At 43.0% G+C, this 24,471-nt stretch overlaps 1 protein-coding gene across 7 annotated transcripts in view; it reads right to left on the bottom strand.

Annotated features, from left to right (window-relative positions):
- Positions 1–24,471, bottom strand: part of LOC122754441 (myomegalin-like) — a 125,193-nt gene that overhangs the window by 72,667 nt on the left and 28,055 nt on the right. For all 7 annotated transcript variants that reach the window (XM_044002865.1, XM_044002867.1, XM_044002864.1 and 4 more), the window contains 17 exons: positions 20,429–20,560; positions 19,832–19,951; positions 18,656–18,748; positions 18,347–18,559; positions 16,403–16,561; positions 14,909–15,022; positions 13,906–14,043; positions 13,151–13,330; positions 12,312–12,506; positions 10,815–10,901; positions 10,632–10,703; positions 10,347–10,428; positions 9,358–9,449; positions 8,756–8,872; positions 8,338–8,475; positions 7,402–7,514; positions 6,252–6,379 (listed from right to left, as the gene is read on the bottom strand). In XM_044002865.1, the coding sequence (XP_043858800.1) occupies positions 6,252–6,379; positions 7,402–7,514; positions 8,338–8,475; positions 8,756–8,872; positions 9,358–9,449; positions 10,347–10,428; positions 10,632–10,703; positions 10,815–10,901; positions 12,312–12,506; positions 13,151–13,330; positions 13,906–14,043; positions 14,909–15,022; positions 16,403–16,561; positions 18,347–18,559; positions 18,656–18,748; positions 19,832–19,951; positions 20,429–20,560 (2,173 nt within the window). The remainder of the gene's footprint in view (positions 1–6,251; positions 6,380–7,401; positions 7,515–8,337; positions 8,476–8,755; positions 8,873–9,357; positions 9,450–10,346; positions 10,429–10,631; positions 10,704–10,814; positions 10,902–12,311; positions 12,507–13,150; positions 13,331–13,905; positions 14,044–14,908; positions 15,023–16,402; positions 16,562–18,346; positions 18,560–18,655; positions 18,749–19,831; positions 19,952–20,428; positions 20,561–24,471) is intronic.

The raw sequence follows: 24,471 nt of genomic DNA, 5'->3' as shown, positions 1-24,471 counted from the left end.
CCCTAACACCGGATTCTCTCAATGCTTCCTGTTTTTCATCTATTTCCTTAAGGAGAAGGAGCCAAAGATTCTGAGGTTTCCCAGTCCAAATTGTGTGAAGACATAACATAATGTCTTCTTCATCACTGCTTTGGAGCAAGAGGCATCTAGGATGAGGCTGTAAGTTCCTCTCCACTTGAAATAAAAAGGTACTCATTAACTCACCCTTGTTTCTTACTTTTAAAAGCTTTTGGCTTGGAATTTTGTTGTGATGCTCAAAAGGCTGATTCTCCTATAAGAAAAACAACTGAGCTTTCCCTAACAGAATGAAACCAAATCATTTCTATTGATCCTTGTCGACTTTTATTGAGCCAATAGAACATTTATCCATCTGAAAGCTGCTTGAAAGATCTAATGACTAATATAACACGTGTTCTGAAATGGAGGATGAAACAGACAACAAGGCACTATGACCGCACAAAAATGAACTTAACGAGAGGGAAATAAATATAAAACTTATTGGGAAGAGGAGCAGGGATGGGGAATTCCTGGAAAGATACGAGGGTCAAGTTTCTTGATAATGTAATAAAAGTCATTTCTTTCTCCCCCAGAAAAAAGCAACGGATCCTTTCATTTTCTCTAAATAGTCCTGCAATCCCAGGAAAGTTAAAAGCTACTAAAACAACAAACTCTTAGCACAAAGGAGGAAACTGAGATGGAAAGTCAAATTTCATACAAAGAAGCTTTTGCATACTTATACAGACGCACCTCTGAGGCTCACAGGTTAAGAGAAGGCTTGAAAGTTTTTTTAGACCAAAGAGCATCAATGCTTAGAAAAGCGAGTGTTGCACATTTAGGCAAACACGAAAGGCAACCAGTGGCCGTTCACATTCATTTGCCGGAACAATTCCCTTCAGCCAAAGGGAATGTGAAGTGGATTCTGAGCATGCAGTTAGGGGTTGCACAGCTAAAGATCCCTGCCCTTGACATTGTTCATTGAAATAAAATATTTGCAGGTATTCACTTCATTTCTGACGTTGCCCTCTTTGCATTTCAGACACAATAGGAAGAAAACAGTGGAATGGACAGATTTTCATTTCTGGAATCCCATTTTGCAGGTACAAAAGGAAGGAGGGAACAAAGCCTACTTCTGAGTTGATTCCTTTGGGAATTGTATAAAGCCATGTGCATTTTCTATCTTTATGGTCCCCCATTGCAATCTCATCCATTGACTGAAATGTGCTATGAGACTGATATTTGCACTTCCACGCTATCCATTTTTTTTCTTCACTTTTCATTCTTTCCTGAAGGAAAAATAGAAATAAAGGCCACTTTGTTGTATGGAAAAGTCAACCTGGCAGCTTAATGCTGATGTGATTAAATGGGAGTTCAGGACTTACCTCTGGTTACATTCAGACCATTTCCCATGGAGGGACATATCTGTCCCCTGACTATGATGAAATGCTCTGAGAAAGTCATCCCTGTGGGTGTCTGGAGAATGGAATGTTGAAAACTAATTTTAGAGATGAGCGGAAGACTCAAATCACTACCCCGAGATCATCCCCACAATGTAGCATTTTTCAGACCACAGGGGCGGCTGAACTCTCTCCACCAGGGATTCTTTCTCCCAGTCCTATAGAGCTGCATATCACATATTATCCAACAAAGGGGAGAATGCTCCCTTGAGCCCTCTCTCTAGGTCAGTTGAGTCAAACAAGTAGAAAAAGGAGCCAGTAAGCAGTGCACAGTGACCACATATTGGCTTAAAAAACCCACATACTTATTATCTACAATTTATTGCCTTTTAACTTATTTTGGTAAATACTCCCCAGTTACATTTTAATTTGGTTTGGGGCTCACTCAGAAGCACTGTGGAACACATGTTTGATACCTCTGCCCTAGGTGACATGATAGAACCACCCACCTACTTTCATTTAACTCAACCCCGCCAAGGGGCCATTTGGTGGCACTATTAGAATTATTTAACTGAGGGTTAACTTACAAAAATGCCATTTTCATTCATTCTGGCATTACCTTCACAGAACAGGGTGGAGGCTGGGTTTTTAAGCACTTAAATTTTTTTTCATTTTGTGGCAAATGCAGGGTTTTCTCTGCAAAAAGCTATGAAGCTCGGAAAAAATATTCATCCTCTTGCCACAAGGGGCCAGGGTTCTCTCACATAAGCTCAGGAAAGCCTTCTACCTACATCTCTAACAATATCTCTGAAACAAAGGGGAGCGATGGAAGAATTATTACTTTGACTAACAAGCAAAGCTGACTGTTGAGAGCAAAAAGACCTGTTTGATGTGATCCTTTTGGTGACACAGAAAAGTCCGATTTGGCATGGAAATAGAGAGACCCTCTGATAAAATGCTCCCAGATCATTTGCCACAGGCACCTGTCTTTTCAACTCTTACAGAGTATGCATGTGTCACAATGCAAGAATAGGGCACATTAGCATAAAATATTAGGTAATTTTGTGCTTTCCTGGATGCTCACCTATGTATAAACTCGTAGGGGAGTCTGGCAGAAACATTACTATATATATATATTTGTTTTGGTTTTTTGTGAGGCAATTGGGGTTAAGTGACTTGCCCAGGGTCACACAGCTAGTAAGTTTCAGGTGTCTGAGGCTGGATTTGAACGCAGGTCCTCCTGACTCCAGGGCCAGTGCTCTATCTACTGTGCCACCTAGCTGCCCCTACAATATATTTTTTTTTTAAATGATCTACGAAGAGAGAAATAAATCAATGGTAGATTTAGGTTCAAAACACTCTGCATCCTTAGTAGTTCTTGTGTATCAAAAACCAAAACCAAACCCTAAAACTACATTCAAAAAGAGGTCTTTGTTTTGATAGTTGATACCTTTCAGATCTTAACTGAACAATTCCTTTGTGTCATAATTTTATAGGCATGTGACTAGTGAAAGAACGGAATGAAAGATTCACTTCTTTCTGTGAAAGTGCAAGGTATTAGCAGGATTGTACACCATAATTGAATGGGGATTTGGTTGGGGAAGGAAAGAGGTGGCAATGATAAAAGGTTAAGTCTGGGAATTTGATTGGTGGTTGGTGTTTTAACAGCCCATGGCACACACAACCATCACCCAATTGTGATTTTTTTTTTAAACATGGATAGATAGTGGGCTGGAGAGATTGTGTAAAAGGAAGGGCTGATCAAAGAAATGCTTAATTCTACATTTAAACAGCACGGATTTTAAAACTACAAATGAAAATAATATAGAGGGAATGATTTTTCCCTTTCAGTTCATAAACCTCTTGAACGCCACTTTAAGTTTAAACATTCAGTGGTTCACAAAGCCCACTGCAGCAGCCCAAATTCTCAAAGTCATAACACTGGAAACATAGCAGAATGCCCACTCTCCAAATGAAAGAAAAGCAAATGAGATGAAATGTGGGAGGGGCAGCTAGGTGGCTCAGTGAATAAAGCACCAGCCCTGGATTCAGGAAGACCTGAGTTCAAATCCGACCTCAGATACTTGACACTTACTAGCTGTGTGACCCTGGGCAAGTCACTTAACCCCCATTGCCCTGCAAAAAAAAAAAAAAAGAAAGAAAGAAAAAAGAAATGTGGGGGAGGGGAGGAACGGGCACTATACATTGTACAATATATTCTAGTGCTTAATGTGGATTTCTCTTAATTTAAGCTCTAGGTTTCCAACAAAATACCTTAAAACCAGCAGTCCTAGAGCAATAAACATTTTCCCTCTTGAATAAAAAGGTGTTTTTTTTTTTCTTAAGTCTACAATGTATACTGAATTACAGTATTGCTGGAAAACCTAAGAAAAGGTAGAAAAATCCAGTCCCAGACCAGGTCTGTACCCTTGAAGTCATGGTGGCCTCAGATTACATTGAGAAGAGGGTAACAGGAGTGCTACCCCATCTAAGCACTCCTCTGTGGGCTAATGAACCAAGTTTAACAAATTCCTGTTCTCTGAATGGGTCAATCTGTTATAAAATCTCCAAACCAGCAGACCTCCTTCAGGCTCTGGCTTCAGGTCCCATATCAGCTAAACAAGGTTTCACACTAGTATTTGGTTACATCTGGGCTACCAAGTTCACACTCTTAACTCGCCCTTTTGAAATACCCATACTCTCTGGATCCGCCCTGTCCATTTATAAACCATAAGTGCCTTGTGATTGAAGCCCAGTGGCAAGACAGAAAAGAGAAGAAATGGTTCAGTACTGGTATCAATTACATAACCTACTCTTTTTCTCAGTCCACTTCAATGGGGGTATTGATGGGCATTTTACAATAGCTTAAAAAAAGAACAAGAGAACATCTCTAATTTTCATGATTGAAAATGATCGGGACAGAACAGATATTCAAAAATATCACGAGGCCTTATTGTATTTGAGTTACGGCTTTGGATCTATCATCAACCTATGTTCCCTTGGACTCCAGAGCTTTCCTTCTTACCTTTGCTCTCCAGATGGGTTGGCAGCACTCTGCCATTTTCATAGCTCTTAAGAACAATACTCTTCCTGACTACTGGAAGAAGTTATCTTAGGTTTAATCTACTGCGCTTCTTCAGTGATTACCTCTTCATTTTTCTTACTTCAAGCAGCCTTTTCCCTCCCCAAAGGAGTCTCAGAATAGCAAGCCTCCATATCCCATGGGTAGATGATTAATCTGATGCAAATTGTACTCATCAGTCTAAACGTGACTGGAAAATTTCTCCTATTCTCCCCTCGCCACTCCAGTTTGTGTTATGCGGTATCTGTTACATGCCCAGCTAAGGTTACAGAAACTTGGATGGAATTCAGAACAAAGTTCCAGCCACTCGGCACATGAATGTGGGAAAAGAAGAAAAAAAAATTCATGTAAAATGGTCAGAAACTGATCTCTGGGCCCTGCCCAAGTCAGAACAAATGTTCAATCATCTTAACTGGGCAAAAAATTCCAGGAGTTCCTAGTCTAAACTAACAAGTTTTATTTCCCCCATAGCCTATAATCTTGGAAACCTTGAAAGTAAAGATGTTGAAAATGAAATTATTTAGTACAACACATTGGGCAGCTTTTCTTACACATGTCCTGCCACTATAAGATAGTCATGCCTTCTATGCCTATGGGAGACCTCTTATGAAACGGAAGTGACACATTGGTTCAGTGAATTATAACTATTCAAAGCTCTCCAAGGATCGGGAGCTGTTCTTGTTTACTGGAGAGATGTGTTAGCACTCATCTGGGAAGCACCCAGGAAGCCTGTCTATTCCAAGCCCTCTTTCCCCACTGCCAAACACAAGTGCCTACACAAGTCTCTTCTGACTCTCAACTTAAGTATGGGGTAATGCTGCTCTCTCGCTAGTCTCTGCCTCCTGTCCCCATCACTACCGTTACCAGTGGAAAGCTTTCAAAGAGGAGGAAAACTCAGTTCTGAAATGAACTTCATACATAAGACATTCTGGGCCAGAAGGATCCCAGGGCTTCTTTGGACAGATCCCATGAGAAAAGAGCAGCTGGTCCTTGATCCAGGAGGCCTCAAATGATCAGCAAATAAGGATTCAAGGCTTAATTTTGTGCTGGTCCTAATCTACATTTACATGACATGATGGCCCCGAAGGAGTAGCAAAGATGAAGCAAAATGCCTTGGCCCTTACCCATCCCACAAATAGTGCTTTTCCCCACTCCCTAAGCCCTGCATTGCTACTCTCCTCATTTTAAATCTCTTCCAGGCAAAAGATGCTACTGCTGTTTCAAGAAAATCATCTTCATAGACCCTCAACCTATTTCTTTTACAGTTATGTTCTGGTCATAAAGCAGTCCTCATTTCAAAAGCAAGAATCCTCTGGATGGAAAAAATAATAATACACACGCATGCATTTGTGACATGATGTAGAACATTTAAAATAGTTTGAGGAAAGGGGCGAAAAAAAACTTTATTTGGCCCACAGAAGGGATGGAGGAGTAAGGGGAGAGACTAAAAGGGAGGGAATGAAAATGGGTGGGAATAAACTAAAATGGAATGGATTAAATGTGCAAATACATTTGGTAACCTCCACCGCAAGATCAGATAGGCATATACAAAAGCGAACACAGGTGTATTGAACTGAGTTTTGCTTCTGAGTTGATTCTAAACTGCAACAGTTCTAACGTTAGTAAATCACCAGTTATCTCTGTCCAAGTCAAACAAGGCTCTCTCCTCTCTCTCTGTTAGTGCAAACATCGTTTTCCATCCTGGGCTGCAGCCTGACCCGCCAGCGCTCAGAAGGCATGCTTGTGGTGAGCTCTCACACTCTCCCGTTCCCCACCTCCAAAGGCAGCCAGGGTCTCCAGCCTGCTTAGGCGCTCCAGGCTTCTTCCGAGAGCCTCTTCTAGCCTGCTGCGTAGCACCTGGGCTCCTTCCAGCTCCACCTGAAGGGCTTGATCTTGCTCAGAGCTGGTTGGACATGCCACACAGAAAGGAAGAATTAGAAAGTGGATTGAATGAGATCCAATGATGCTCCATGAAGCTGGAGTCACTAAGTTTTCCAAACGAATTGCTATCTAGGACATCAGAAAAGCCCCCATCCTGCTACAGGCATCAATGTTTTTGCTGATTGCCTGTTAGACCTATTTCAACCCTTACTCCTTCAGTTGCAAGTTTTAGCCCAAATTCACAGAAAGGGAGTTTCCTAGAATCTCCTGCTCTCCCCCAGAGCTCATATCACCTTGAGAGAATTCCAATTTTCTATTACATGTTTTACTTCCCTAACCACACATTATACTAAAGAAGAATTGTCCTATGTGGATTACTAAAACAAGTTGCAATTTTAAAGAAAACCATGACCAGAGAGAATCTTTCTCTAAAGACTTTTTTCCCCCTACAAGTTATTAAATTTTGGGGTAACTCTGCCGAGTCCTGAAAAGATTATCAACATAAAGAAACTGAAGATTCAAAGATATTTTTTCAAATGCCAATAACAAAGATTCAAGTACTACTAAGAAAAAGGTGTTTTCAAATGATCTTTGGTCCACTTTTATTGTATAGTCTTTCTTCTCTTAAATATCCCTTTCAGAATCTTTATTTCCAGATAAAGAATGTAGAAAAGGAAGAACAAAACTAAAGGGAAATTAACTAGGAATTCCTGAAAAATGAGAAAGTGGTATAATAAAGAGGAAATAGAAAAAAAATTTAAAGCAGAATGACAAAACATAAAGAAAGAAAACTGCAGTGGCCCAAGGAATGCGCCCATTTAGCAGCAAGCTCAATATCGGTTCAACGATTCTATGGACAGAAATGAATGCTTCTGCCTGGCCCTTTACTATCTCACTCCTCCAATAAACAGGGTCTTCTTGGGGCAGATAATGGGATGCACTGGGGCCCCTTTGCATTCCTTCCGCCTTTGTCTGCCTCTGGTAACAGAGAAGGGACTTTGCCCCAGTGTGTATTCCCAAGAGAACAAGCTTGCACCCTCTTACCCGCCTGGATGCGAGTGGAACTCCACCAGGCTGCCGTAGAGCCGTCTCTCTGCTTGTAGGGCTTCGTTGAGCCGGCCCCGCTCCTCCACCAGCCCCTCCATCACCTGCAGCAGCTGAGAGAAAAGCACAGCGAGAAATGACAGTTTGGCTTCTTTGGGGAGGGTCAGAATTTCAGAGTTGGAAGGGAACTTAAAGGTTGTCTCATCCATCACTACCTGAGCAGGAATGTCTCTTCCTCAATGGGAAGACGTCCAAGGACACAGAACTCCCTAATTCCCAGGGCAGTCCAACCCCCACACTTGGATCCTTCTGCATGTCAGGAAGGGTCTCCTCCTATTGAGCTACAATTTGCCTCTTTAGCACTCATTTCCACGCTGCTGGATCTCCTCCAGGCCAAGGAGGACTAAGGCGGATACTTCCTCTGCACATTAGCACTCTACTCCAAGACAGCTAGCACGCTCCCCACATCTTCTCTTCTCCAGACCTCAACATACTTTATTCCTTCAGGGAATTCTATGCCATATTTTCCCTTCCTACACCCAGGCACATATAACTTACACGATGAGTAGAAAAGGTAATGTTTTTCCCAAGTACTTCCAACTTTAAGAAGAAAAAAAATTAAAAAAGAAGAAGATGTAAAAGAAAATCCTTCCAGAAAGTACAAGGTAGCCAAAATAATCATATCTCCCTACCAAGATGGTAGCAACACTTATTAGTCTGGAGGTAAAATTGAGTAGGTCTAGTAACAAAACACATCATTATTCCTATCTAATCCCTAATCTCAGAATAAGAGAACCATAATTTCTGTGAATCAAGGTAGAAAATTAGATCAAAGTCTCTTTACTGCTACCAAAAGAAAACAAAACAGGCTGGCTACTTCGGAAATCATCAAGACCACATTTTTCCCTGAAGTGACATCAGGAGAGAAATCATTACCTGACGCCTGCGGTTTTCTGTTGGTTCCTGACCCTGGGATTCTAAGGAGGCTACTTTTTCCCGAAGGAGCAAGACTTCCTGGGTCAGTCGCTGGACAGCTGGGATGTCTTCAGGGTCCACAAGCTGCATCTGAAGGTCCTGGTGACCAAAAAACAGACTCAACTGAAGGAATGAGGGTGTACATCTTCCTTGAAACAGTCCCCTCCCCACCCACATGGAGGTGCAAGGCTCACAAGGAGAGCAACTCCCATTCCAAAGGAAAACTCAGCAGATTTGATCCCTGTTAAGTACATTACTAGTAGAGCTCTAGCAGAAATACAGCAATGGGATGGTCTGATCTGATTATAATGTCTGGGGCCACCCTAAAGACAGTCAGGACTCTGATCGGCCCTGGCCCAACTCAAGTGCCTGCAGAGACCTTTATTAGGTCTTCCTTGATCTGCATGTTCCTGGTTAGGGACTCCATGTCAGCAGCTTGAACCTGAAGCTCTTCTGCCTGCACAGCAACCATGGATTGGAGGGCTGAGAGTTCCACCTGGGAAGAGAGAACATTCTGGAGTTGGTGGGCAGAGTGGACAAAGTCTGTGGCAAGGCCACATAACATCACAAGGGAAGACCAAGGCCAGCATCTTCCCCCAGGTCACCTCCCTTTCATCTTCTGTCACAATATCAGTTAATGAAGTGCTCTAGACATTTGGGGGCACACCATGCCCACCTGTCCTCTGTAGCATCAGCCTCAAATGATCTCATTTGCTGGTCTTCAACCACACTCAGAAATATGGCAGCCAAATGTTAAAACATCTCTGATGTTTAACAATGATTTTTATTTGAAACAATTAGCATGAGCGATTTTAATGTTCCAACTGTGTAAGGAGACAGCTCATGGCATGTCTAACACAGTATGCCTTCCTTCCCTAAAAAGTACCTTTTCTCTAACTCAGAATACCATGACTGAAGGGGCCAATGTGCCAAAACTGGTTTAAACTGGCTTTAGGAATGAAGCCTGTGCGCAGAACTCACCCGACTTTCTCTTTCTTTTCTCGTTATGAGTTCAAGTTCCTCTTTGGCATGGATCAGTTCCTTCTCCAGCTCGGCAGCGGTCTCCACGTTTCCTACAAATAAACACAGAATGGAGGTTTAATTGTTACTAAAACCTGTCCCAACCCTTATTGCTTATCCCAGGCTTTAGTAGCTTCTAATAACCACTAGACTCCAATAGTCTACATCCACCTTGCAAATAAGTAATGTAGAAAGAGCTGTTAACAAAATCCAGCAAGGTTTTACTTCATAACATGTTTTATGATTGATGAATTAATTGTATAACAATCATAAAACATTATGTATCAGTAAGAGACAATAACTGTCAAAAACCAAACCTCAGCCTCCCCAAGAACAGGAAGCCATGCCCTGTTATATTGCACCCATAACCTGACTTGTCACTGTACCCTTATCACACAGAATGGCAATTCTCTGGTTCTGAAACTTACTGGGTATCCTCCTTGAAAGGTCCCTTCATATTGTGCCTGGCCTACAGGATATATTGAGACTTGTAACACAACAACTACTCCCACGACACAAAGGATCAAAGCTGTCCCTCACGGGCTTTGGGACTTAGAGGCTTGCTATCATGGGGGTATCACCTGAGGCAAATGACTTGTGCTCCATCTCTCCCTTACCCATAAGTTTAAATACAGGTGAAATCAAGTGAAAATGGTCATCAAGTACTGCCTTGGGAAAGAAGATAAGGGAAGCCTGGAGATGTGGAAAAGCATCTGGCCTCCTTTTCCCCGAATCACAGCCCGGATCTCCCTGGGTGGGATGGCTACTCCAAAGGCGGGCGCCCTCCTTGGATCATCACCCTAAGGCTCGTTCTGTACAGGTCACCCCCTCCCAGGTTGTTTCCCCCACATCCAACACCACTATCACCCTCTGGATGACTGTAGAAGTGAAGCGCCCCGGCCTAATGTGGTAACGGCTCTAGAAAGGATGCAATGCCAGGTGATACTTGCCTGACTGAGGCCTGGATGTGCTGGCATCGTCCTGAGCTGTCACTGAAGAAAGTTCTTCTTTGATGTTTCCTTGCATTGATTCCTAAAAAGAAGAAAGGCAGCTTGGGTGACATGTAGCCCCTATGAAATGCTCCATCTGAAAGGGTATTAGAAGGAAAACCAGCCTAAACCTTGAAAAGCCCCAAGGACTCGCCACGATCTAAGATTAAAGTGTCATCCTTGAGAGCAAGATTTAGGAATAAACGGAACCACTGCCTTCAGGGTGCACGGCATCATGATTCTTACATGGACAGGCTGCTCCTCGCGATGGCGGCCAATGAACGTGGTTGCTTCGGCCGGCTGGCTCGTGCCGAACCCCTGTAACACAATGACACGATACTAGCTCAGGGCCCCATCATGCTTTAGGCTGGCCAACTGCTTGGCACACATCATCCCGCTTGGTCCCACAACAAACAAGTTAAACGTTACCAGGGTCTTCCCTCCAATGTGTTGGCGCAGGGTCTGCAGCTCCGTGCTCCTTTGCATCAGAGCTTGCACCATCTTCCCCAAAGCAACCTGATGAGAGGATATACAAAAGGGCAACATTAGAAAGAGAATCTAGATGTAGAGACTGGAGTTGTGTCACGCTGGTTCTATGGTAAGTTGACAGGGCCCGAGGGACCCCAGCTTGGGAGGGTGAACTTGTCCAACAGGTTGGGAACACCTATCTCAGTGAAAAAGGCAAGCAGAGGTGGTCCCTTGTTGGCCACTGGAACCTGAGCAAGCTGAAAATGTGTCAGGGACCTGGTGTAAGTAGGGAGACTCATCCTTCTTGTTTGCACTGCTTATTTCACCTTCAGATACTTGTCACTCTTTGTAGTGCAGCTAATAGGTTTCTTTGCCCTAGTGCTGTCCAGATGAAATCTACAATCAGAACAAATCCTTGGGAGAACCCAACAAAGACAACATGACCAAAGCCAGTGGGTGTTCTCACTGCTTTAGGTTAGCATGGTTTTATAAGGCTGATAATAGTCCAGAGGGGAAAGCCCAAGCAACACTGCTGGTGTGAATGAAGCCCAGAAACAATTTTTATTTTCTAGCAGCATCAAGAAGAAATTAAGTTATAGTGACCTATGTTGAACTGGAAAAAACATTCCTCCCTCTCTTCCTGGCAGAGGTGGGCAGACAATGGGTGTAGAACAGCCCACATGCTGTCAGACTTGGCTGATGTGTTGGTCAGTTTCACTGAACTGCCTTTTTTAAATTGATAGCTCACTGAGGAGGGCCTGGGAAAAGCAACATATGTGGAGGAGGGAATGTAAAAATAAGACAGCAATAAGCATTTTAAAAAATAAATGACAGGGGCAACTAGGTGGCGCAGTGGATAGAGCACTAGCCCTGGAGTCAGGAGGACCTGAGTTCAAATCCAGCCTCAGACACTTAACACTTCCTTACTGTGTGACCCTGAGCAAGTCACTTAACCCCAATTGCCTCACCAAAAATAAATAAATAAATAAATAAATGACAACTAGAATGACTCAACTTGTAAGTTAATGGAAAGTCAGCAGGCTATGATCAATGCATTAGCCCTGGGTTATAGTAGCCAGTCTCTTTGCTTTTGACAAGAGCCTAAGTCCTTCTGAGAACCTTCAAGGGAATAGAAAAACGACTTCATGCTAACACTGTGGTATGACGTCTGGGTCATTTGGAGATTTGGGTAATAACCACTATTGGCACAGGTTTATAGCCTTCTACTGCCTCTAAAGAACCTTTGATTCCTTCCTTTGGCTTCATCTTGTCAGACTGAAGAATCTCAATTCTTTAATTTTATGATCACACAGAAAATATTAATTATTAATTAGGGAAGAAGATACTGCTTGTCAGGGGGAAAAGTGAGTATGCATATAAATGTCTTGTGATCCTGTTGAGCTGTTTGCCGTTTGGAGATAATGGTGTACTCCAGGAGGAGTCTGGACTGGTCCTTACTTGGCTCTCCTTCTCCCTGGTGCCCATAGACTGGAGCAGGTCCTGAACCTCCACCTCATGCTCCAGGGCCTGCTTGTTCCGGTCACTCAGAAGGTCCTGCAGCATCCTCTCTTTCCGCTGCAGGCGTAGACACAACTCTTCAGCAACTTCACTCTGCCCCGGTCCCAGTTTGCAAAGCAATGTTGCGCTAAGATCCTGAGGGAAAACACAGAGAAGACATTTTGAAAAGGAAAGGAAGTGGTGGTGCCCTCCTCCATCTACAGCACCCTGTGGCTGGTGGCTACACAGGCTTGTCAATCTCTGGCCTGTGGGAGAGATTCAGAAATTACTGGCCACTTCAAACAGGAAAATCACACATTATATGACCAGTAAGTTTAGAATGACAACTTACAGGTCAGTCTGGGAAACAGTCATTGCTTGCTAAGGGCTAACAATGACTTACTTGGGGTGAACAAAAAAGAATTATTTTTCTGCTCATGAAACTCCAAGAAAGAGCAAAAGCTGCTTTACTGTAAGAAAAAAAGGGCACACTACACTATACCCACTAGCCTGATGGGTGTGCACGTTTCTTTTCCCTAGCAGCTCCGTGCAAAATACAGATCTCATCAGTTCTCATGTCATTCCTGCAAAGTAGGTAACTATTCCCCTACACATACCAGAGAAGGAAGACAGGCAGCACAGATGAAGTCAATGACCTGTCCGGTCATTCAGTGAAAGAAGGAAAAGCCAAAAAGAGGTGCACAGAGTCCCAGACCTCTCGCCCTAACACGCCACTGGCAGGACCGTGGGAGACCCCAGGAAGCTGGCCAGCCTGCCAAGATCTCCCTACAAAGCCTTGCCTCCACTTCCTTGTTTCTGTCATGCAGAGACGTCTGCAGCTGCTGGATGATGCCTTCTTGCTCCTTCTGCCAGTGGCTGAATTTCTTCTTCCTTTCTTCCTCTAGCCACTGAAGGTTTCGGCAGGTAACTGATAACTGCTCCAGTTCTAAACTTTTTGCCTGCAGAAGGCTCTCCATGCTCTACGGCCACAAAGAGAAAATGAAAACCAGGAGTTAAGGAACCATTTCCCAATGACGTGACAAAAGTGCAGTTTAGCTTTCTCTTTTTTTTATTGTAAGCAAAGTTCAGCTTTTCCTAGGAAAGATGGGCTTAACTTTTCACATCGTTTGTCAAGAGGAAAACTCAGCATCGGACCCAGCAAGACCACATGACCTGATGTTAGAAATCCTCAACCCTGATGACTAAGATTCTGGTGAAAATCAAGGTGGGCGATGTGGGGCCAGGGTTTAGAATGAAAGTGGACTGGACCCGAAAAGGGTGGCAAGTCTTTTAAGATGGAGCTGAAATGTGAAAGCCTCAAGTACCTATTTAAGTCCATCTGGGAGAAATTACGCAGATGAAGGGCTGATGTTTTAGAGCCAACACAAGCCTGGCAGACCGCTAACACTGCCATCTCACAATGCGACATCAGAAGAGCACGGTGTTTGTTCCTCCCAGAAAAAGACAAGGGACTGCTACCTTCATCTTTATGGGAAACAGCTAAGGCTAGAGCAGGAGGCAAAGAGAGTCTGAAGCAGCCGGGCGCGGTACCCACCTGAATGGTCACTTCATTAGAAGACAGGACACAGCGAAGCCTCTCTAGGTCATGATCTCGCTCTCTCACAGCAAGATGAAGTTGGTGGAGTTCTTTCTCCTTTTCTTCTAAGGCACAAAACTTCTCATCAATGGCTTGCTGCCAGGAAAGAGTGGGGGAGGGGATAAGCATTTGTTAAGTCCTACTATGTGCCCTGGACTATACAAATATTTCGATAATGATCTAACAGTGGGAGGTTTTAGGAAAAAATCCTGGGCCTCCGTAAGAATGGATGTCCAGGGGCAGCTAGATGGCGCAGTGGATAGAGCACCGGCCCTGGAGTCAGGAGTACCTGAGTTCAAATCCGGCCTCAGACACTTAACACTTACTAGCTGTGTGACCCTAGGCAAGTCACTTAACCCCAATTGCCTCACTAAAAAAAAAAAAAAGAATGGATGCTCAAATGGCAGCATGTTCTAGTACAATTTAAAGTGAGGAACAGGGTCTTTGGTTACCTAGAGAGACCACTGACCATCAATTTATTATTTTCTAGCCTAATTAATAAATTGATTATTGTTAATTATCCAAATAAAATAAAAGAAAATAAAGTGAGAAACAGAGGACATTCTTTTTTTTCAGGTAAAATGTACCTCCACATTAGTCATGTTGTAAAAGAAGAAACAGAAAAAAAGGAACAAAACACAAAAACCCCCCAAAATAGTACGCTTCAGTCTGCATTCAGAATTCTTTCAACAGAGAACATTTTTTTTTTCTTTTTAGGGCAATGAGGGTTAAGTGACTTGCCCAGGGTCACACAGCTAGTAAGTGTTAAGTGTCTGAGGCCGGATTTGAACTCAGGTCCTCCTGACTCCAGGGCCGGTGCTCTATCCACTGCGCCACCCAGCTGCCCCAACAGAGAACATTTTTAATTCTACCCCTCTCACAGTAAAGCCCTTATACACAAGAGATAGCAGTTCTCTGTCACAGCCATTCTAGGAAGTGGCAGAATTACATTTGATTTTACCTCTAAAGCCACATCTCTATCTTGGATGCGATGTCGAAGTTTCTCAAGCATCATTTCATTTGCCTCAAGGCTTTTCTCCGAGTTGTTCTGATATTGCATGAGTTCTCGGTATTCCTAGTGAAACCCACAAAGCATTTCCCCTAGTTAGACATTGTCAAAGATAACATAACGGTCAAGGTTACACAGCAAATCTTCAGTCCTTGTAAATGGGTGCATTTCAAAGTGGCTGGCCTTTCTTTCTGCCTGTTTCTTAGTAAATAAAGCCACAGGAAGCCAACCTGCTCATGAAAGGATGGGACCACAATGGCCGAAACCCATTAAACCGTCCTGCACCTCGCGTGAGCATCATAAGGCTAGAGGCAGTAAACTCATGAGTGGAGCAGAAAGATAACAAGCAGGCAGATGCAGGCCAGGGTATGGCCCCAGGGGAACAAGCAGCAGAAGCTGCTCTTCTGAGGACCCAAAGGAGCACAAACGGGTTCTTTTCTCATATTCCTGAACCGCCCATTTGCTTGAGCAGGTCCGGCTGCACTCTCCTGGGACCTCTCCTTCCAATTCCTGCTTTTCATGAGCTTCAAGTATAAAATTCCTTGTTTTGCATAAGGCGGGAGAGTCCAGTCTCAAGGGTGATTTCCACCGTCTGGAAATGGATTTTTTAAATAAAGCCCAGGGATTTTTACAGCTTCAACCTTAGGATGACACATGTATTATGGAGGAAAAGTCAAAGCTCCCTTCCTAACCTTCTGACGGCTAATTGAGATAGGACACGCACGCTCTCCTCCACAACATCCCTTGTACCCCCAAACAGAACACTAAGCTGGACAGATCCACCGAAGCACCTCAGGGTGCCATGTGATGAGTGGCCATGGTAGACCCAGCATGGGATACTGTGGCCTCTAATATAAAATATCAACTTCAGATGGAATCAGATCTTTCCCTACGTCTTGGCACTTTGTTCTCAGGTTCTGGTTTTCCCTTAGTTGTTCACTTATACAATTGTTTGTACTGGGGAGATGCACTATGACACAGTGGCTACAGGGCTGGCAGACCCAGGTTCTAGTTGGTTCTGATACCACCTGGCTTTGTGGTCCTAGACAAGTCACTCAGACTCCCAATGGCTGAGGCAACTCTCTAAAGTGAACAGCTGGGTCAAGCTACTGCCTGTCTGCACTGGGAAAGGGGGTTTCACCCCCGGGAGCTCCCAGTGCCAATGTCACTACAGGTCTGGTGACTGAAGCTGAGGGTGGTATGAGTTTTCATAAGCCGTGTCCTGGCCTGCATTGTTGTTTCCTCAGCCAGGTGGGAATCTTCTCGAGGGTAGGACCCACATCTTCTATTTCACAGATATTACCCTCCAGGGCCCAATTCAGAGTTCTGGATATAACAAGAACTCAGATCTGGATGACAATCACCCATCATCTGGGGTCACCCATGATGAGTAAAAGGAATTTTCAAGGTTCCAACCCAAGCGGAGCGTTCATCACACTCGCCCACCTGCAGAAGTCTGTCTTTCTGACGTAGGTTGCAGTTCAGCCGCTGAATGCTCTGCTCTTGGGCCTGGGTCTCACGGCACTTCATACCCTCCAGCAGGTGAAGCTGTTTGTTCCTACTGCACAAATCTTCCTGTAGCTGCTGCAGGGTACGTCGCAATTCCTGAAATCAAACACATAAACTTTCACTTCCCTGGTGCAAGTTGGCTCCTTAACAATGTATGCTCTCAAATGGATAAACACCTATTACATGTCTTCTATGTAGGGGGCAGGCATCAAAGGAGATGCAAAGGTAATGATCATATTAGCACTGACTAGGCACCTACTATGTGCCAGGCACTTTACAAATATGGAGGGAGGGGTTATTACTATTCCCATTTTACCGATAAGGAAACTGAGTTAGACAGAGATTACGTGATGGGCTCATGGTCCCACTGCTAGTAAATGTCTGGGACCAGATATGAACCAGGGTCTTTCGGACCCCCAGCCCAGCACTCTAGCCACTGTGTTACCTACCCCAAAGGACACAGAAGACATAAAACATGTATACAAGTGACTTCAAATCAAAACAGTACTATAATGCAAAATAACAACTGCACAATAAAGATACAAAATACTATGGGAGTTGAGAAGAAGAAGATGGAAAAACAGAGGGAAAGGGAGATTATTTCCCGTGGGAAGAAGCATTTGAGCTGGCATTTGGGGACCTAAAGGATGGACAGGCTGTCAATAGAAAAATATTGGGCAAAACAGCATTCTAGGCCCAGGAGACAGTATGAGGAAGGCACAGAGGTGGGGAAGCAGAGGCCACGATGGAAAAAGATAAAGTCATTACATTTGGCTCAAGTGTCAACTATGGAAAGGAAATCGCTTTCATGGCATTGGATGGAAATAGCTAAGCAGAAAGGGGGAAGCAGTGACCTTGAAAGAATGCTGCCAGGAAGGATGCTGTGATGGGGATTATGATGTCTGAGGTGACTCCTTATGTAACCAGAAGTCAGCCACCTCAGGCAATGAGGAGGAGGGAAGAAGTGAATCATACCGGCGAGCTCAAAGCTTACATTTAGCAACAAAACGTCTCTGTAACTCTGAAACGGGAATTGATCAAAGCTTTTGTCTTATTTCTTATCCTCAAAAGGCTTAGGAAATTCCATTTTTACTGCCTGCTCTCCTGATTTTCCTAGCAAACTGACAAAGACTATAACTAATCTTCCTTAAAACCTGACTTAGGGCAGACCATCTAAAACTTTAATCTATACACTCACATATACTGCCCCCTAAAATAACTGATGAAACTTGGTCAAGAAAACGATTTCTTTAAGGAACTCATGAAGAAGTAAGAACTCTCCCCGATTCTGAGCTTTGGCTTTAATCGATGCTTCAGAGTCAACATTTCTGAGTGTCTGGGTGACCTCCTTCAGGGCTCCCATAAAGGCTGAAACACTTTCCAGAATAAATTGCAGTAGATATTTTCAAAACGTTCCATCTTCAAAATTTCGTTTGGGGCAGCTAGGTGGCACAGTGGATAAAGCACCGGCCCTGGATTCAGGAATACCTGAGTTCAAATCCGGCCTTAGACACTTGACACTTACTAGCTGTGTGACCCCTGGGCAAGTCACTTAACCCCCATTGCCCTGCGCAAAAAAACCCAAAAAACAAAAAACCTTCATTTGGATTAAGATCCTCAAGGAAACAGCTGTGGGCTACAAAGTGAGATGGGCAGCAGCCTCTCAGGGGAGTAGTGTGCTAAAGACCCTTCTAAGCCAGATGTGTGTCACTGCGGTGACACTAGTTGTGAACTGGCAAATAAGGGCTTTGCTGAATGACTGAGATAAGGCCGCTGGGTCAAAGGTGCTTATAAATCATAAGTAAAGCAAACCCTGGACCGAAGAAGTGGCGGGTGAGGGCAAAGTCGATTCCGGCTGCCACAGGCAGATTAATGATTTACCTGATTGTGGGTCCACGCAGCTTCCTTCTGCTGCTCCAGCCCCTGGGCTGTGGCCTCCATGAACTGAAGGTTCCTCTTGGCCTCCTCCAGGAGCCGTTCCTTCCGCTGGGATGCTCTCTGAAACTTCTGCACCTCCAGCTGGCTGCAGAATAAGGCATTCTGGAGGTCAAGCAGGGCCACCTGCTGCTGGGCTGGGGACCCGCCTTCTGCGGTCTGAGAAGAGGAAAGCATCCGACGATGAGAGTCTAGCGAGAGCTGAGTATAATACCAACCACGTGAAGCCGGCAACCCTGGACAGCACTCGCTTACCTGAAGTTGTCCAAGCTGGCTTCGGTGCAGCATGTCCCGAAGCTTGGTCATCGTGTCGTTCTGACCTTCGATCACTTGGTACAGTTCTTCAGTCTGAAAGATTGTAAAGGAGAGAGCTAAACATGAAGCTCACTGCCTCCCTGACCACGGGTGAACAGCAAAAGAATCTGTCATGCCAGAATGGATTTAGCTCACTTTCAAGAAAATTCAGCCCAGTTTCTACAATCATTGAAGGAAAACATATTTTCCTACTTCTACAGAATCAATGAGCAGTTACTAAATACCCATGGTATGGAGAACTACAGTAAACATCAAGGGACAAATGCTTTGGTAAGACAGAAGGCCTGTCCTCTCATAGAGCTTATAGTCTAGTAAAGGAAATGGCAAATAAACACTCATTTATTCAGTCAGCTAGCACTTGTTACATACCTACTATGTGCCAGACACTATGTCAAGTGCTAAATGAAAAAGGCCAGGCCTGCTCTCAGGGCGCTCATAGGCCGATGGGGAGATATATGTAAAAAACTACTTACAAACAAGCAGCAGACAGGGTAAACTGGAAATAATCAAAAGAGGGAAAGCACCAGAATTAAGGAGGATTGGGACAGACTTCTACATCTTCCCTGTGCAAGATGGGATTTTATCTGGGACTTGAAGAAAGCCAGGGAAGCCGGGAGGTAGAAATGAAGAGGGATGTTATTCCAGGCATAGAGAAAATGCCCCAAGTCTGGAGCTGGAGAGTCTTATGTGAGATACAGGCAGGAGGGTCGGTGTCAGTGGATCAAAAAGGACGTGTGGGGAGTAGGGTGTAAGAAGACTGGAAAGGTAAGAAGGGGCCGGGCTATGAAAAGCGGAGTGTACACAGATGTCAATAATACAGACTGGCAGAGATGGTGACGTGAGGTCTGGGAGTAAGAACAAGAGGGTGGCTCCGGGAAGACTTCATGGAGGTGGCATTTGGCCCAGCTTTCAGGGCCAGGAAGGCAAAGGGGCTGCAGAGAGGACGGTACGAGCAAAACCAGAGTGGTGGGTTAGTAAGAGAATGAGAAAAGGCTTCAGGATAGCCCTTCCTGACCAGGCAGCCTGAGCTGTATTAATTCTATGGGGAGCCCCTGAAGAAACGTGACCAGATTGATGCCGAAAGAAGTGCTCAGCATTCCTTAATGGACGCCTTACCTCACTCTCCCTGCTTTTCAAGGACTGACTGAGGTTCTGAATCGCACATTCCTGCCTCTGGGATGCTTCCTGGGCAGATTTCAGTTGACAGCTCATTTCGTTCAGTTTCTCTTGTAGAATCTGTACATGGCAAAGAAGAAAGGTTTGATGCTCAGGAGCAGTCTTTCCACAGCATCTGCCACAAGACCCTTCCTCCCAAACCTCCAGGTGCCACTGAGATTCTGGGAAATACGAACCAGGGGCCTGGCCTCCTGTTGCTTCTCTATGGATAGTACACAATAAACCCTTAATTGAATCATCAGAAGCAGATGGGAGAAATAGGAGGTAGCCACCTTCTTTAAAAGTGGCGATGAGCCAAACCAGAGCCTAGAAGCCTCCCAAGTTTCAGGTTCAATGTTGGTCCTAAGCATAGACCTTGTTATCACAAAAAATTGTGGGAAAAGTTAGAATATTCCCTAGTGGGGGGGGGCTGAAAACTACTCAGGAGATTTTGTAGGATGCTTAGTTAAACCTGACAAGTACATTTGGGTTTCATGGCTATAACACTTTTATTGGCCTTCCACAACCAAACCAAGCTCACGACTGATGAAGCCATACCTTGTTGGCAGCTTCCGTTTGCTCAATTTTGTCTTGAAGTTCTGCCAAGTGAGAATCAGGCACACACTGTTGGGTCATGGCGGCCTCATTTGAATTCGGTTCCTGTTGTTGGAGTGGCTCTTTAGTAATATTCTAGAAGAAATGAAATGAGAGCAGTCAAATCCAACTCTGACAAGTGATCTTGGCTTTCATTTTTCAAAAGACTTGTATCCAAGGATCCCTTACTTGAATAGAAATGGTTCCCTCTCTTCAGTGACACTGATTTGACATCATATTAAATAAATTCAGCTTAGTGTGGGGTTTGGAAGAATGGTATAATAATTTTTAATTTTAAAAGGCAGGGTTTTATGGGAATGGCTAAAAACTAGCCTGTTTCCTTGTAGCTGAAGAATTCAAGTCATTTATGAACAATTCTCAGAATGCAGTTTAAAGCTAGAACAAAGTATTACTGTTACCTTCTACCAAGTATGTCCCTTAAAATGTACAAGTTTAGGGGGCGCTAGGTGGCACAGTGGATAAACATCAGCCCTGGATTCAGGAGGACCTGAGTTCAAATCTGCCCTCAGACACTTGACACTCACTAGCTGTGTGACCCAGGGCAAGTCACTTAACCCCCATTGCCCAGCTCCCTCTCCCCCCAAAAAAGTACAAGTTTAGAGACAAATTTATATCATATGACCTAGAAAGATAACGAAAGAATATAGGAAGTTTGAAATGTCACTTTTTGTGAAGGCCAAAGATAGGGGAAATGTAGGAATACCAATATACCAATGATCACATTTATGTTCAAAGGGTTTAGGATATATATAAATCATGATTGAAGTTCTCAAAATTCTGGAAAACTTAGTGAGGGCCAAGTTATCAATATTGTTATTCATAAGAGAAGATTAAATGGGCATACAGATCAAAGAACCACAGTAATTAGAAATGGAAGTCTGGGGGTTTAATGGAATAATAAATTATCTAAAAAATCAAGAGAAATGCAAATCCAACAAGAAGATAAAAGTACTGCAGTGATCTAAATCCCTTCCTAAAAGCAATTAATCAGTAACTACTTAAATTCTTAAAAGAGAGGTTGAGATCTATCGATATTCACAGAGCTAATTCAGTTAATGGATACTCAGTAAATATGAGCTGATACATGTCTTCCAAAGTGTCTCGGAGGCATTTATGCACTATGAACATTCATCTTAAGATACACTAAGACTGTATAGGCAACACAAAAACAAATTGGGGGAAAAATCAGAACTATAGAGTTCTGAAGTTCCTAATAAGAAATCTTTGTTAAATCTTTAATGTCCAGTTAGCTCAAAAATCTCTTAACTCTGGAAATCAGGTAAGGACCAAGGAATATCACGTTCATTTGCAAATGGGGAAAAGAGAAACAAAAAAGATGATGATGAACAACCATGATAAATTTGGAAAGATAAACCATACCTCTGAATTTCTAATTTTATCCAGGAACAATTCAATAAAACCTCTATGTAGACAAATGAAAGTAAAACATACTAGCCATCCCTTAATCTGTTTTATACTTTTCTCCTTATTTGGCTAGAAAAAAAAGATGTGAAAAGCATTGGTGGGTATATAAATACGAATTTTAACCACAAGGCCAACCTTTGAGAACTTTGGGCTGGGGAAGAAGGACCTAATGTACTTGATTATTTCCAGTAATTATAAGTAATAAGAATAGACTATAACAATACATTAAATAATCACTTGTCAACTGAATGGTAACTATTAAAGCTGATTTTGCAAGCTGCTTTGTCACATGGTTCTCTCCAAAAATCAAGCCTGTGGCTACAATTCATATTATCCTCAGGTTAGAAGAGGACTGATTTCTAAAGTCAAGGAATTTCCATTGAAATATACATATATATATATTTCCTTTGAAATATACATATATATATTTCCACTGAAATATACACCTAGTGCATCTGTGGGTGTGAATGGATGGTCATGCTGAAATAATTCATAGTTCCTAAAGATCCAGAAACTGAAAACAAATGTTGAAAACTATCTTTACATGTTACTGGAAAATAATAAAATACTTTTAAAAACATTAAAAAAAATAAAATAAACTTAGGAGCAGCTAGGTGACACAGTGGATAAAGCACAGGTCCTGGATTCAGGAGGACCTGGGTTCAAATCCAACCTCAGACGCTTGACTAGCTGTATGACCCTGGGAAAGTCACTTAACCCTCACTGCCTCGCAAAACAAAACAAAAACTTTAAAAAAATCAACTTAATAAATAAATGAATGAATGAATAAAGGATCCAGAAACTGGCTGTTCTGTCTTTATTTTGAATCCTAAATTAGGCTGGGATAAGTAATAAGTGGTCTCAGAATCAGGGAGATCTGGGTTTGAGCCTCACCTGACAAACTACCTGTCAGACACAGACAAGAGTCACTTGAACTTCTCCTCAATGCCTCCAGCAGCTCCCAAAGTCTAAGTTGAAGAATAGGTGACATTGGCAGTGAGAGAGTTCTTATTGCAATGAATAATAGGCCTGGTTCAAAAAAAAAAATCTTACTTTTGAGGTTTCTTGCAGCTCTAAATCCCTATGTATCAGAAAAATGTTGCCTTTTTTAAGAAAAGGGGGTCTTAACCTGAGGCCTGTGATCTTGTATTTTTATTACGCTGGTGACTATTTCAATGCACTTAAGCATCAAATACTTACTACTTAATTGAGGTATGAAAGTTTTCTCGAATCTTCAATCTGCAATACTTTGGCTCAACATTGCCTAAATTGCTAGATCTGGGGATCTGCTAAAATGAGGGTGGAATGATAATGCAATCTTAAAATGAAATCATTTAACCCAGACATAGAACCCTTATTGAACTATTATACTCCCTTACATTAGAAAGCAAAACCACTTCCAGGCCTGGCAGCTAGCAAAATGCCAGCACTTCAATCTAAGGCTAATGCTGTGACATTATTTTTGTTACCCAGATTCTTCTAGCTAAATAGCACTTTGCTTGGCACTGCTTCAGCCCTCAAAATAACAAGGCCCAGATCTCATGCTGTTTTAATTCTTGATTCAGGCTGCTAACAAATGGAAGACGGACAACAAAATGGTAGTAGAAAATGAAAGTTCTTGTCCTGGACTGATGGCCCTTTTGACTCCTGTCAACTTCCAAAGGGTGGCCAGGAACTATGACTGTAACAAGCCAAGTGCTCCAACAAAGGAGAGATTCATTTCGGTCACTACAAGGTTTGCTGCAAAGATCAAAAACATCTTGTGCTGTCTGTATTTATCTGGAAAGGGAAAAATGCCAGATGTACTAGAAACCTGAAAGGCTATTTGGAAAAGAAAGCATATCCCCAGGGCCTTTGGAGTTCAAAGCCAGACAATGAAGAAAAGAGGTCCCCAGATAAAATATAGCTTCATACCTACCTAAAAAAAAATGATAATGATAACAGCCTCGAATTCTTAGGCGAAGACATGGGAAAAAATGGAATTGATTAATCAATAAGTAGAAATATAAATAACATTTTTCAAAGAGAAAATCAGCTATCAGGAGAGCAGTGTTTATTAGCACAGATTGTTATTAGCACAGAGTGGTAGTCCCAGGGAAAGGGTGGGATTAAACAAAGGACTCAAAGAGAAATTTCTTTTTGCTTAGTCTTTTTCTCCCAGAATCTAAAGCAAGTGTTAGCAAAACCAAATTTACACGTCTGTATTTACTACTGCTCCATTTGTTTAAGGGAACTGGCAGACAACCAAGAAATGCTTGCCCCCACCCCCCTTCTCTCTGTTCTACTCGGCTCTTGTTCTGTACAAAGCATTCCTGCTAAGGATCGCTACTGAAACCAACAATAGGACCAATTTCCAAAACAGATCACCAAGTGATTTTATCTAGGAACAGCACTGAAAACGCCTCTCATCTTTGTATAATTTATTTCCCATTAGTGCAGATTTTAGGGTAATAAATTCAGTTCTAAAAGTCTTCTCGTTCATTTGGCCCGAGATGTTCTCTTACAAACAATGGGATAAAGGGTGGCATTATGATACAGTGAGTGGTCCAAGCAGAGGTGTG

The sequence above is a fragment of the Dromiciops gliroides genome, chromosome 4, assembly GCF_019393635.1.
Source record: "Dromiciops gliroides isolate mDroGli1 chromosome 4, mDroGli1.pri, whole genome shotgun sequence".
Classification (NCBI taxonomy): Eukaryota; Metazoa; Chordata; class Mammalia; order Microbiotheria; family Microbiotheriidae; genus Dromiciops; species Dromiciops gliroides.
Note: the sequence above shows the minus strand (reverse complement) of the source record. Positions and strands in the feature narration are given on the sequence as shown.